This window comes from Ranitomeya variabilis, chromosome 7 (assembly GCF_051348905.1).
Source record: "Ranitomeya variabilis isolate aRanVar5 chromosome 7, aRanVar5.hap1, whole genome shotgun sequence".
Taxonomy (NCBI): domain Eukaryota; kingdom Metazoa; phylum Chordata; class Amphibia; order Anura; family Dendrobatidae; genus Ranitomeya; species Ranitomeya variabilis.
The window spans coordinates 233,934,562-233,950,148 of NC_135238.1; the positions used below are offsets into that span (position 1 = coordinate 233,934,562).

Genomic DNA, 15,587 nt, shown 5'->3' on the forward strand with positions numbered 1-15,587 from the left:
AGTTATATTCTTGTACATAGGGGCAGTATTATAGTAGTTATATTCTTGTACATAGGGGCAGTATTATAGTAGTTATATTCTTGTACATAGGGGCAGTATTATAGTAGTTATATTCTTGTACATAGGGGCAGTATTATAGTAGTTATATTCTTGTACATAGGGGCAGTATTATAGTAGTTATATTCTTGTACATAGGAGCAGTATTATAGTAGTTATATTCATGTACATAGGGGCAGTATTATAGTAGTTATATTCATGTACATAGGAGCAGTATTATAGTAGTTATATTCATGTACATAGGGGCAGTATTATAGTAGTTATATTCTTGTACATAGAGGCAGTATTATAGTAGTTATATTCTTGTACATAGGGGCAGTATTATAGTAGTTATATTCTTGTACATAGGGGCAGTATTATAGTAGTTATATTCTTGTACATAGGGGCAGTATTATAGTAGTTATATTCTTGTACATAGGGGCAGTATTATAGTAGTTATATTCTTGTACATAGGGGCAGTATTATAGTAGTTATATTCTTGTACATAGGGGCAGTATTATAGTAGTTATATTCTTGTACATAGGAGCAGTATTATAGTAGTTATATTCTTGTACATAGGAGCAGTATTATAGTAGTTATATTCTTGTACATAGTAGCAGTATTATAGTAGTTATATTCTGGTACATAGTAGCAGTATTAGTTATAGTCTTGTACATAGGGGCAGTATTATAGTAGTTATATTCTTGTACATAGGGGCAGTATTATAGTAGTTATATTCTTGTACATAGGGGCAGTATTATAGTAGTTATATTCTTGTACATAGGGGCAGTATTATAGTAGTTATATTCTTGTACATAGGGGCAGTATTATAGTAGTTATATTCTTGTACATAGGGGCAGTATTATAGTAGTTATATTCTTGTACATAGGGGCAGTATTATAGTAGTTATATTCTCGTACATAGGAGCAGTATTATAGTAGTTATATTCTGGTACATAGTAGCAGTATTAGTTATAGTCTTGTATATAGGGGCAGTATTATAGTAGTTATATTCTTGTACATAGGGGCAGTATTATAGTAGTTATATTCTTGTACATAGGGGCAGTATTATAGTAGTTATATTCTTGTACATAGGGGCAGTATTATAGTAGTTATATTCTTGTACATAGGGGCAGTATTGTAGTTATATTCTTGTACATAGGGGCAGTATTATAGTAGTTATATTCTTGTACATAGGGGCAGTATTATAGTAGTTATATTCTTGTACATAGGAGCAGTATTATAGTAGTTATATTCATGTACATAGGGGCAGTATTATAGTAGTTATATTCATGTACATAGGAGCAGTATTATAGTAGTTATATTCATGTACATAGGGGCAGTATTATAGTAGTTATATTCTTGTACATAGGGGCAGTATTATAGTAGTTATATTCTTGTACATAGGGGCAGTATTATAGTAGTTATATTCTTGTACATAGGGGCAGTATTATAGTAGTTATATTCTTGTACATAGGGGCAGTATTATAGTAGTTATATTCTTGTACATAGGGGCAGTATTATAGTAGTTATATTCTTGTACATAGGGGCAGTATTATAGTAGTTATATTCTTGTACATAGGGGCAGTATTATAGTAGTTATATTCTTGTACATAGGAGCAGTATTATAGTAGTTATATTCTTGTACATAGGGGCAGTATTATAGTAGTTATATTCTTGTACATAGGGGCAGTATTATAGTAGTTATATTCTTGTACATAGGAGCAGTATTATAGTAGTTATATTCTTGTACATAGGGGCAGTATTATAGTAGTTATATTCTTGTACATAGGGGCAGTATTATAGTAGTCAACAAATCATAATTTTTGCAAAACAAAAGAAAGTGGTGCAAATTATGACCAAAATGGGCTCCACTCCCCGACCAGAGAACCTTGTGCACAAGACTCATTGTTGCATTTCCTCTAATTTATTTGTTTGCTCTTATTTGTTTTGAAGCAATTACTTTTTTCTTCTGCCTTCTTCCTGCTCCTCTGTGTTTTTCCTCTGTTCACCATTGCTGAGTTTTATATTCCAGATGTTTTTTCTGACTCATTAGTTGCAACTTACATTCATTTTTATGATGATTTTATTTTTCTCCAAATCATTCATTATGTTCATTTATTCAATGCTCCGGTTCACCGAATCTTGTGCATCATTGATCGCAGATTTCTGGGGTCGTTTGTAGAGGATCACTGGGTGTTACATATTTTACGCTTTAGTTTTTGCAGACTTGTTCGCCCCCTGTGTCTTTACTTTCTGAGCCGTTTCTGCAGCCTCCATGTTCCCATCACCACTGCCCCAGTCACAGCCCCTGATGCACAGCTGGCACCACAGGTCGCAGGCTCATACCCTGCACATCGGCAGCTCAGGACGTGGGAGGAACAGGGGGCCCAGCACTCAGCGTCGCCCCTTTAAGACTTCTGACATTCTTCAGAAAAACAAGTTGTTTGATGGTGAAGTGCCGGATTCCTCTGGGCCTCCTTCATCGGGGGAGTCCTGCTCTGCCTCCAGCCTCCCTGACAGGGGCCTTCTAGGGGAGACCATGACAAGACCCCGGGGCCCCTTGCACACTGAAGACAAGGTTTCATTTTTTACATGTATACTTTGCTCCAGGAGGAGGTTTGCTGAAGGGGAGCCTAGAAACCGACTAGGGAACGTCTGCAAAGCTCCACCCTCAAAGAGAGGCGCAGGGCGGGAGATGAGCAGAAGCAACAAGCAGAGAGCAGGCACCGTGTACAAAGCTCTGCTGCCCCTGCACTGACTGGGAGCAATAGAGACTGATGCACGCTCAGTGACTGGAGCAATGCTGCCGCCCCTGGTTATATATAGTCTGATGCACGCTCAGTGACTGGAGTAATGCTGCTGCCCCTGGTTATATATATTACTGATGCACGCTCAGTGACTGGAGCAATGCTGCCGCCCCTGGTTATATATAGTCTGATGCACGCTCAGTGACTGGAGTAATGCTGCTGCCCCTGGTTATATATAGACTGATGCACGCTCAGTGACTGGAGTAATGCTGCTGCCCCTGGTTATATATATTACTGATGCACGCTCAGTGACTGGAGTAATGCTGCTGCCCCTGGTTATATATATTACTGATGCACGCTCAGTGACTGGAGTAATGCTGCCGCCCCTGGTTATATATAGACTGATGCACGCTCAGTGACTGGAGTAATGCTGCTGCCCCTGGTTATATATAGACTGATGCACGCTCAGTGACTGGAGTAATGCTGCTGCCCCTGGTTATATATAGACTGATGCACGCTCAGTGACTGGAGTAATGCTGCTGCCCCTGGTTATATATTACTGATGCACGCTCAGTGACTGGAGTAATGCTGCTGCCCCTGGTTATATATAGACTGATGCACGCTCAGTGACTGGAGTAATGCTGCTGCCCCTGGTTATATATATTACTGATGCACGCTCAGTGACTGGAGTAATGCTGCTGCCCCTGGTTATATATATTACTGATGCACGCTCAGTGACTGGAGTAATGCTGCCGCCCCTGGTTATATATAGTCTGATGCACGCTCAGTGACTGGAGTAATGCTGCTGCCCCTGGTTATATATAGACTGATGCACGCTCAGTGACTGCTGTAATGCTGCTGCCCCTGGTTATATATAGACTGATGCACGCTCAGTGACTGGAGTAATGCTGCTGCCCTGGTTATATATAGACTGATGCACGCTCAGTGACTGCTGTAATGCTGCTGCCCCTGGTTATATATAGACTGATGCACGCTCAGTGACTGGAGTAATGCTGCTGCCCTGGTTATATATAGACTGATGCACGCTCAGTGACTGGAGTAATTCTGCTGCCTTGGTTATATATAGACTGATGCAAGCTCAGTGACTGGTGTAATGCTGCTGCCCTGGTTATATATAGACTGATGCACGCTCAGTGACTGGAGTAATGCTGCTGCCCATGTTTATATATAGACTGATGCACGCTCAGTGACTGGAGTAATGCTGCTGCCCTGGTTATATATAGACTGATGCACGCTCAGTGACTGGAGTAATGCTGCTGCCCCTGGTTATATATAGACTGATGCACGCTCAGTGACTGGAGTAATGCTGCTGCCCTTGGTTATATATAGACTGATGCACGCTCAGTGACTGGTGTAATGCTGCTGCCCCTGGTTTTATATAGACTGATGCACGCTCAGTGACTGGAGTAGTGCTGCTGCCCTGGTTATATATAGACTGATGCACTCTCAATGACTGGAGTAATGCTGCTGCCCCTGGTTATATATATTACTGATGCACGCTCAGTGACTGGAGTAATGCTGCTGCCCCTGGTTATATATATTACTGATGCACGCTCATTGACTGGTGTAATGCTGCTGCCATTGGTTATATATAGACTGATGCACGCTCATTGACTGGTGTAATGCTGCTGCCAATGGTTATATATAGACTGATGCACGCTCAGTGACTGGTGTAATGCTGCTGCCCCTGGTTTTATATAGACTGATGCACGCTCAGTGACTGGAGTAATGCTGCTGCCCTGGTTATATATAGACTGATGCACGCTCAATGACTGGAGTAATGCTGCTGCCCCTGGTTATATATATTACTGATGCATGCTCATTGACTGGTGTAATGCTGCTGCTAATGGTTATATATAGACTGATGCACGCTCAGTGACTGGAGTAATGCTGCTGCCCTGGTTATATATAGACTGATGCACGCTCAGTGACTGGTGTAATGCTGCTGCCCTGGTTATACAGCGGGGCAAAAAAGTATTTAGTCAGTCAGCAATAGTGCAAGTTCCACCACTTAAAAAGATGAGAGGCGTCTGTAATTTACATCATAGGTAGACCTCAACTATGGGAGACAAACTGAGAAATAAAATCCAGAAAATCACATTGTCTGTTTTTTTATCATTTTATTTGCATATTATGGTGGAAAATAAGTATTTGGTCAGAAACAAACAATCAAGATTTCTGGCTCTCACAGACCTGTAACTTCTTCTTTAAGAGTCTCCTCTTTCCTCCACTCATTACCTGTAGTAATGGCTCCTGTTTAAACTTGTTATCAGTATAAAAAGACACCTGTGCACACCCTCAAACAGTCTGACTCCAAACTCCACTATGGTGAAGACCAAAGAGCTGTCAAAGGACACCAGAAACAAAATTGTAGCCCTGCACCAGGCTGGGAAGACTGAATCTGCAATAGCCAACCAGCTTGGAGTGAAGAAATCAACAGTGGGAGCAATAATTAGAAAATGGAAGACATTCAAGACCACTGATAATCTCCCTCGATCTGGGGCTCCACGCAAAATCCCACCCCGTGGGGTCAGAATGATCACAAGAACGGTGAGCAAAAATCCCAGAACCACGCGGGGGGACCTAGTGAATGAACTGCAGAGAGCTGGGACCAATGTAACAAGGCCTACCATAAGTAACACACTACGCCACCATGGACTCAGATCCTGCAGTGCCAGACGTGTCCCACTGCTTAAGCCAGTACATGTCCGGGCCCGTCTGAAGTTTGCTAGAGAGCATTTGGATGATCCAGAGGAGTTTTGGGAGAATGTCCTATGGTCTGATGAAACCAAACTGGAACTGTTTGGTAGAAACACAACTTGTCGTGTTTGGAGGAAAAAGAATACTGAGTTGCATCCATCAAACACCATACCTACTGTAAAGCATGGTGGTGGAAACATCATGCTTTGGGGCTGTTTCTCTGCAAAGGGGCCAGGACGACTGATCCGGGTACATGAAAGAATGAATGGGGCCATGTATCGTGAGATTTTGAGTGCAAACCTCCTTCCATCTGCAAGGGCATTGAAGATGAAACGTGGCTGGGTCTTTCAACATGACAATGATCCAAAGCACACCGCCAGGGCAACGAAGGAGTGGCTTCGTAAGAAGCATTTCAAGGTCCTGGAGTGGCCTAGCCAGTCTCCAGATCTCAACCCTATAGAAAACCTTTGGAGGGAGTTGAAAGTCCGTGTTGCCAAGCGAAAAGCCCAAAACATCACTGCTCTAGAGGAGATCTGCATGGAGGAATGGGCCAACATACCAACAACAGTGTGTGGCAACCTTGTGAAGACTTACAGAAAACGTTTGACCTCTGTCATTGCCAACAAAGGATATATTACAAAGTATTGAGATGAAATTTTGTTTCTGACCAAATACTTATTTTCCACCATAATATGCAAATAAAATGATAAAAAAACAGACAATGTGATTTTCTGGATTTTTTTTTCTCAGTTTGTCTCCCATAGTTGAGTTCTACCTATGACGTAAATTACAGCCGCCTCTCATCTTTTTAAGTGGTGGAACTTGCACTAATGCTGAATGACTAAATACTTTTTTGCCCCACTGTATATAGTCTGATGAACGCTCAGTGACTGGAGTAATGCTGCTGCCCCTGGTTATATATATTACTGATGCACGCTCAGTGACTGGAGTAATGCTGCTGCCCCTGGTTATATATAGACTGATGCACGCTCAGTGACTGGAGTAATGCTGCTGCCCGGGTTATATATAGACTGATGCACGCTCAGTGACTGGAGTAATGCTGCTGCCCCTGGTTATATATAGACTGATGCACGCTCAGTGACTGGAGTAATGCTGCTGCCCCTGGTTATATAACCTACTAGATGGTGGCCTGATTCTAACGCATCGGGTATTCTAGAATATGTATGCGTAGTGTATAGCACAGCTCACGTAGTATATTGCACAGCCCACGCAGTACATTGCGCAGCCCACGTTGTATATTGCGCAGCCCACGTAGTATATTGCGCAGTCCACGTTGTATATTGTGCAGTCCACGTTGTATAATGCGCAGCCCATGTTGTATATTGCGCAGCCCACATTGTATTTTGCGCAGCCCACGTTGTATATTGCGCAGGCCACGTAGTGTATTGCGCAGCCCACGTTGTATTTTGCGCAGGCTATGTAGTGTATTGCGCAGCCCACGTTCTATATTGCGCAGGCCACGTAGTGTATTGCGCAGCCCACGTTGTATATTGCGCAGCCCACGTTGTATATTGCGCAGCCCATTTAGTGTATTGCGCAGCCCACGTTGTATTTTGCGCAGCCCACGTATATAGCAATGTGGGCATGATATACCTTTAAAAAAAAAAAAAGAATTAAAAGAAAAAATAGTTATATACTCGCCTTCCGTTGGCGCCTGGATCCAGGAAGCGGTTACCGACGCTTGGGATCCACCGAAGCTCCGCCGAGCTGCTCACGCCGGCCGCCATCTTCCGTTCCCAGGATGCATTGCGAAATTACCCAGAAAACTTAGCGGTCTCACGAGACCGCTAAGTCTTCTGGGTAATTTTGCAATGCAGCGCCGGGAATGGAAGATGGCGGCCGGCGCGAGCGGGTCGGCGTATTACGGAGGGTGAGAATAGCAGGTTTTTTGTTTTTTTTATTATTTTTAACATTACATTTTTTTACTATTGATGCCGCATAGGCTGCGTCAATTGTAAAAAATTGGAGACACACAGGGTTAATAGCGGCGGTTACGGAGTGCGTTACCCGTGGCATAAGGCGCTCCGTTACCGCCGGCATTAACCCTGTGTGAGCGGAGGGGAGTATGGAGCGGGCGCCGGGCACTGAGTGCGGGGAGTAAGGAGCGGCCATTTTCTTCCGGACTGTGCGCGTCGCTGATTGGTCGTGGCAATGGTCGTGGGTGTTTTGCCACGACCAATCAGCGACTTGGATTCCATGACAGACAGAGGCCGCGACCAATGAATATCTGTGACAGAAGGACAGACAGAAGGACAGACAGACGGAAGTGACCCTTAGACAATTATATAGTAGATTGAGTAACACTGGACCGAGTGTTGTCCTTTTATTTTCACGAAAAGATTGAACGTCCGGTCGTGTGAACGTAGCCTGATAGTGACTTTTATGTTTTCTCATATTTATTACTTTATTTGTGCCTTTTTTTTAAAGTTTCTTTACTGGTTTCATCGGTTTCTCTTTTTGTTCGCTCTTCTGGGAACAGTTTTCCCAATCTCAGAGGTTTTAGCTTCATTCTTTATTTGCGACCTTTTGAAATTGGGCAATTTTGTTTTCTGCAATAAAAAATGTGCAAGAAAGTAAAGATGAAGCTTCTCTTGATTTTGCGTAAAATTCGCTAACCCTCCTCAGCCATTTAGACGAATTTGTCTCAAAGTGGCAACAAATACCACAGGAGAAATAAGAAAAGTCACTTAGGAAACCTCGTTATTTGTGTTCGTGATCATCCATTTAAATGCAAAAATAAAAGTCCACGGATTCCGTGCTCCTCTGGGATAGTGGAGGAGAAATGCGCAAACATTGAGACATTTTTTTTTTTTCTTAAAGTCACAAATTATGAGTTGGGTTAAGACATCTCGCTAAGAAAAAGGCGCAAACTTAAAAGTCACCAGTAAAACAATTTTTACTCTGGCAAAAAGGCGCAGACGATGAAATGGACCAATAAGGTTATACATGATTTTGGAGGAATCTGCGCCGCCGAAACGCGCGTAGGGGAAGTGGTACCATTGCATGGTGAGGTAAGATGTTTATTACATTCATTACATCAATGTACAATTTAGGATACTGTGGTTTTTACATCTATGCTCCAGTGTTCTACCCAATGGTAGGCTCGGACTGGCCCATAGGGGAACAGGGGAATTCCCCGGTGGGCCCCTGTGCAGATTTGGGCCCCCAACCCCACTGTATGGGCAGTACTAGGCGTAATTCACTTGATTTACTCTGTACAGAAAAAAGCAGCATCCCATCATTCATTGACCAATCTACCTGGTTTATTATTATTTAGAGATATAGGTAAATTTGTGAACGAGGGTCGTGTAATATTTGTATGCAGGTGAAAAGTGCCCCCCAAAGTCAATGTTACTAGTGGGCCCTTGGCACCCCAGTCTATCACTGATTGCAGGCAATTTAGCCGTAATTTTGAGTGTTATGGGAATATAGTTAATACACTATGATTTTTTTCTAGTCTCTGGATACAAGTTGTATTTATGTTGGTGATTATTTGTGTATTTTCAATCTTTGACTACGTTGTTTATTAGCGTTACATCTTGCTCTTGCCTGCCCTCTGCTGGTGCCACTTATTTTCTTTGGCTCATCACCTTGCACTATGTTGGCACTTTTTTAACATTTTTTGTCTTTTAAATTATTTCTAATAAAATATTGTAATTTAACTGTTGCAATGTTGTGATTTTCGTGCTGTCGCCTTGTAGCCCTCACTATACACACATTGTGATTTTTGGATGCCCTGTGCGACCACTTTGACCGGTTTCCTTTCTCACATCAGGGTATTACCTGCCCCAGGTTGCTCACACTTCTCCGCCCCCATTGCTACTATAAGACCACCGCCTCCACCAGAAAAGGGATCAGAGCTTAAACATGTGAACGCTTCCTCCCCCTGCTGGTGACAGCTGGTATTGCAGCATGCGCTAGCCTACATGACTACATGAATGCGAGAGATGTCACGTGGCGGCAAACAAAAAGTTGTGAATTCTGGCGCAGCTTTGGTGTCAGCATGAGGCCCAAGCTCTCACTTCCAGTAAACCATGGTGCAGAGATCCATCCATCCCCTGATAGAGAACAAACTGAAGTTAATATAATACCAGATTTGGTAAAGATGGAGTTTGCTGCAAATGAGGGACTGAAAAGTCAAATGATCACACAGCAGATGCCTGGGGCAAAAAAAAATAAATCTGGAATTAAAATAACTTCCTAACGAATAATTACAATGGGGAATTTCATATTTTTCTGGGGAACTTGAAGAACCCACTAGACCTTCAGGGACAATGAGGCTCCTAATGGATTGTAAGCAGAGACAATGTCCCTGGAGCATCAGGGGCACCGAGGGTCTTCTGGGACCACTACAGTAATTGATAATCCCACTAGACCATCAGGGACAATGAGGCCCCCATCGAGGACTTTGGGAAGAAATGAGGCTCTTGTTGGACTATTAGGGTATGTCTCCACGGTCCGTTTCGCCGGCGGGATCGCCGCAGCGGCGAAGCCGCTCGGCACTAAGCCCTGCCCCCTTTCTGGGACGCGATGGTGCTGGATGTGTACAGTACACATCCGGGATCTTCGCACCCCTCGCCATAGGGCCCTGTGATATGCCTTGCGGGGACGCTGCGTCCCCGCAAGGTGTACGGACATGCTGCGATCTGAAAAGACGCGCAGCATGTCCGGAGTCGCAGGGCCGCCGCGTGCGGGTTTCCACGCATAGTGGAGACGGGATTTCATAAAATCCCCTCCACTATGCTGGAACATCTGGACGCTGCTTGTTTGACGCTGCAGCGTCAAACAAGCAGCGTTTACGTACCGTGGAAACATACCCTAAGAAAGACTTTGACACAACGAGGCTCCCATTGGACCATTAGGAACGACAATGGTGATGCCACTGGACCGTCAGGGACACCGAGGCCCACATCGAGGACTTTGAGGCCATACGTAAGTGATGTGGTTCCTGCTAGACTGTAGAGAAATGCTGTCGGAGACGATGAGGCTCCCACTAAGGCATCGGGGCAGTGAAGTTCATGGTTGACAATTAGGAACATTGAAGATCCCACTAGATCATCAGGGATGTTGAGGCCCATATTAAGGACTTTGAGACAGTAGCAGGAGTGATGCGGCTCCTGCTGAAATATAAGGAAAGTCTATCAGAGGCTCCCACTAAGGATTAGGGACATAAAGGTTCCTACCGACATAAATAATGAGATCTGTCGTGGACCTTCATAACTCCTTCCATATGGTGAAATTGTAAACACCAGGGAAAATGATTCCCTCACTAGACCAATGGGTAACATGAAGCTCCAACCAACGAGGTCCCTACTGGGATATTGGGAAAGAAGAGTCGTCACTGGTCCTCCAGGAAGATTAAAGTTGGTGCTGAGAGTATCCACTAGCCCATCAGGAATGAGGAAGCCCCCACAAGACGATCTGGGGGAACCCACAGCCATCTATATAAGAAGACACTAATATAAGCTGGCGTTACTTGCACCCCTCTCGCCTCAGTTTTGGGGCGGTTTTAATGTGGGTTTTTTGTAGAACACAAAGACAAAACACAATTTGGTTCATTAGTTGTTTTATTGAGTTCAAGTAACTTCGCCGTATGACACAGAACTCCACAGATCGGACATCACAGTCCGGCACAGAAGCGATGTGCTGTACTCCACACACATCCAGAGCTGCACTCACAGAGATGAAGGCTACCGCCTGGAATCTGACAGACGCCCCCTGGTGGGTGATGGTATTATCACTGTGTCACACATGTCACTGTGGATACATCATTGCTAAACCAGCAGGGGGCAGCAGTAACATCCAGCAGTGAACAGGGAACCAACACAGTGTAAATGCAGATTGAGTAGTGACTGGAGTACAGCATGTAGTAACTGGGGGCAGATGGCATCAGAGCTCTACAGAAAAAAAGACGGGCTGTCATATAATACTAACGTGATCTCTACCATCATTATCAGCTGCTGTCCAATGGGGGCAGAGGGTATTTAGCTCCTTGAGCAGCTTTTTTCCTCATCCCCTCCTTCCATGAGCCGTATGGTAATCCTAGTTTTTATTTCCACCATTCCATTAACAAATTACTAATTTAAAATGGAAACTAATATTTTTGTGGGGTGGAATTAAAAAAACAGAAATTGTATTTTGGGGTTGGTTTTGTTTTTAGGGCATTCACTGTGCAGCAAACAGGAGCGATGACTTTATGCTGCAGATTGTGGCGATGTCCGACTGTTAGAGGATGTATTTTCCACATATTCTGAGAGCCATAACTTGTTTTCATTTTATGTAGGTCTTATATATATATTTATGGGGTTTTGCTGTTTTTCTATCATTGTTCTTTTTTTTTGTTTTGTTTTGTTTTTGCAGCCTTCAGTGTGCACTATACTGTAGATGTAAAAAATGACTTCCCCTCTCCGGGTCCACTGCCCTAGCCTGTGCTGATTGGCTGCAGCGCTGCCAATGTAACGTCACTGCTGCGGACAAACAGCTTAGAGGCTTGTGCTGTTTACATCTGCAGAACTGCTGAGCTTAGATGAAGCCAAACAACGGACCCGGGGGCCGTGGTCGACACACAGCACTGGACCCAGGGAGGGTGAGTAATGCTCAGTTTGGATACTTGTAAAAAAAAACAATATCTCCTTTAATTTTTCATCCTTTAACTGCACTCTGTCCTGCAAATCAGAAAACAGTAAAATTCCTTTTATCCAGAATTCTATAATCTGGATCTTTCATTACAAACTCCATTTTATCTGTAAACAGATTTGGATTGTTTTGCAGAATTTAAAGTGCTGGAAGTGCAATGTTTCAATTCCTTTGGACGGCGGTGGAGTTGGCGCCCACTGCGGTCTAATTTTACACATTTTTACTAGCAGTGTCCAAATCCTGGAGAAAATCGTCCAATTATTATTCTTATTGATTCTGTCGTGTCATCAGCAGTTTACATATCCACCACAAGATGGCGCCACTGAAACATCACTGCATAGAGCGGAGGTCTTGAGATCCCCTCTGATATCAATCCAAACAGTCCAGAGTTCCTAGATCTCCCTACTGTATCCCCGGCGGATTACTGGAGTCCTCTGGTAATCCATAGGAAAACTGAATGTGTCGTCCGAAAGACAGAATTTCAGCTCCGTGGGCGAGACAGCAGGTCCAGAGCTGTATATAGGAATGTACAGGGTTAACATGGACATGTAGAACATCACCACTAATAACTTTATTGCATTGGACAATCCTCTGTGAGCTAAACAGCCCAGACTGACACATTGTACCAGATATGTATGTGCAGCTGCGGATTAGCTCACAGAGCATTGTCCACACCGGACACAATGATTCCACTTCTCTGTTCTGCCTCTGAATGGAAACTGCAGCGTTCACATTCAATGACAGCAAACAGAGATCTTGAAAACGACTACTAACATAACTGTTACACTTCATGGTGCAGTTTGTGATTTTTCAGGATCTCTGCTTGCTGTCAGTAAACGGAGCCATCTTCTTAGTATCTAGAAGCAGAAAACCCTCCATAGATCGAACGCATCTCACAGCTGGAGCTTTGCTACTAATGTATCCAGTGTAGACAACCAAACACATTAACAGCACAGATCTCTAGCCTGTGCTTATTTGTTACAATGTATCAGTGCAGATAAAATAAATTATTCTCTTCAAGTCAGAAAGGATTGTACAGACTGGATACAATTGTAGCAAACCATCAGCAGTGAGAAGGACGGACTTCAGGCAGAGTATAGCGACAAGAATTTTCCAATCACTGACTGCAAATAGGAATCTTAAAAATGCCTAGGAACTGAAATACAAAGCTACGCCACCTGTGCTCTGCCCACGTCAGCAGAGCGTGCAGAGACTGGTGTAAAACGCCAAATGTCACATTGCGTTGCTAAAAAAATGTTACAATTTTTTTTAAGTGTTTTATGTCATAAATCTTCCATAAACAGTTTGATGAATCGGCCCCAAAGTTTCTTCATCTAATGTTCTACCACCACTTTTACTCACCAGGTAAAGTGTGAAGACTCCATAAAAAAAGAGAATGAACCCGGTCAACACATACAGCGCGGTGTAGTACACAGACGGGATATACACCACGACAAAGTACAGGTTAATAACGATGATCAATGCAGTGAGGAGAATGGCGATTACTTTACTGACTCTGCAGAGACAAAAGGCACAAAGATCAGAAAAGATAGATAGTATGCAGCTATCTAATATATCCACACAAGCAGAATAGTGAGCGCAGCTCTGGGGTATAATACAGGATCAGTAATGTAATGTATGTACACAGTGACTGCATCAGCAGAATAGTGAGTGCAGCTCTGGAGTATAATACAGGATGTAACTCAGGATCAGTAATGTAATGTATGTACACAGTGACTGCACCAGCAGAATAGTGAGTGCAGCTCTGCAGTATAATACAGGATGTAACAGGATCAGTAATGTAATGTATGTACACAGTGACTGCACCAGCAGAATAGTGAGCACAGCTCTGGGGTATAATACAGGATGTAACTCAGGATCAGTAATGTAATGTATGTACACAGTGACTGCACCAGCAGAATAGTGAGTGCAGCTCTGGAGTATAATACAGGATGTAACAGGATCAGTAATGTAATGTATGTACACAGTGACTGCACCTTCAGAGTAGTGAGTGCAGCTCAGCTGCTGCTCACTGTGTTGATTGTGGGTGCGGTCGCCACTGATCCTGCTGTGTGCTCCTGAGCTCCTGGGAACCACCACCTCTTCGCCCGGGGACCTGCTCTCTCTCTTACCCAGGGAGGGAGTGGGTTTCCTGGGATGAGTGAAGGAGCCAAGTCCCAGGCTTCTGCTTCCCGGACCAGGCTGGCGGGGGGCAGAAGGAACCAGCAACCAGCCTGCACATCAGAGGATTCGGGGGTGAGACGCTCCACCAGGAGTCGCAGCAATGTGGCTCCTACTCCCCCCAGGTCTGCAGAGACCCAGAGAAGCCGCAAGGTTTCCATGGAGGAGAAGCCTGCTAGCGTGCAGGATGACAGCCCTTCCGGAGGAAAGCTGAGTGCTCACGGAGGTGAGGCCGACCTCACTGAGGAGGGTTGGGCGCTGCAGAGACCCCGGGAGTCTGTGTCCACCTATGCCTCCCGGGTCATGAGCCACCTTCGTGAGTATGAAGAGGCAAGTAAGAGATTGAGAAGGCTCCGGGAGGAGCTGCGCTGCACAAGCGCAAAAGCTGTAGGCGCCTCCAGACCCAGGAAGACACAATTCCAGGCTGAGGTAAAGAGGCTGAAGCTGGAAATTAATGACCTAGAGGTAAGAAAAGCGTTTATCCAAGAAAAAAGTGGACCATTTAAAGAAAAATTGCAAAATGAAGATCGATTCAGAGAAATGGCTGATAACAGAGAGCAAAGGCAGATAGGGCTGCAGCCTGGGAGCCAGGTGGATGATGATGATGATGATGAGAAGGAGGAGGATGACCAGCAGAAAGCCCCACCTGGCAGCCTGCTTAGTCACTCACAGGCCACGTGCAGCGAGCTCCCTGCTGGACAGGCGACAATGACATCTCGTCGCAGTTCTGCTGGCTCTGGGGAGGACAGTGACATCGGCCAGGGAGGGGCGCTAATGGCAGAGATCAAGCTCCTGGAGTCCCCAGTGTGCCTTCAGAACTTCCATCTTGGTGATGATTTACCCGAGTAGGCACCTGGGGGCCACAAGAAAAAGGTAAAGAAGATCAAACCTAAGCTCCAGGAAGCGGTAAGCTATGTGTATGCCCCCCTCCCTGTACCCCCTGAGTCGGCTGCAGGGTCAGCTCGCTGTATAAGCCCCGTTGCCCAGCCCAGCCCGGGTTCTGCTGTGGATCCGGTGCAAAGGCGCGGGGAGACTACAAAGCAATGTAGTGAGGCGCAGAGCTCCGTCTCTGCTTGTAGTAGCAGGGATGTAGCAGCAGGTGCATCAGCCGAGAGGCTGGACAGTGAGGGCGGCCCTGCGGCGGGCGAAAAATCAGGCCACGATACTGTGGTGCACTCCCCAGTGGGAGGGGGGAGCAGCCCAGTGTCAGGGGCAGCTCCGGTAGCCTCGGTGCCCCTGAATG

At 44.8% G+C, this 15,587-nt stretch overlaps 1 protein-coding gene across 1 annotated transcript in view; it reads right to left on the reverse strand.

Moving 5' to 3' along the window:
• Positions 1-11,891: 11,891 nt before the first annotated feature.
• SLC11A1 (solute carrier family 11 member 1) overlaps positions 11,892-15,587 on the reverse strand; it is a 55,889-nt gene continuing 52,193 nt past the window's right edge. The window contains exons 14-15 of the mRNA XM_077273200.1: positions 13,526-13,679; positions 11,892-12,676 (exon numbers count right to left, since the gene is read on the reverse strand). Coding sequence (XP_077129315.1) covers positions 12,566-12,676; positions 13,526-13,679 — 265 coding nt within the window. The 3' untranslated portion in view covers positions 11,892-12,565. The remainder of the gene's footprint in view (positions 12,677-13,525; positions 13,680-15,587) is intronic.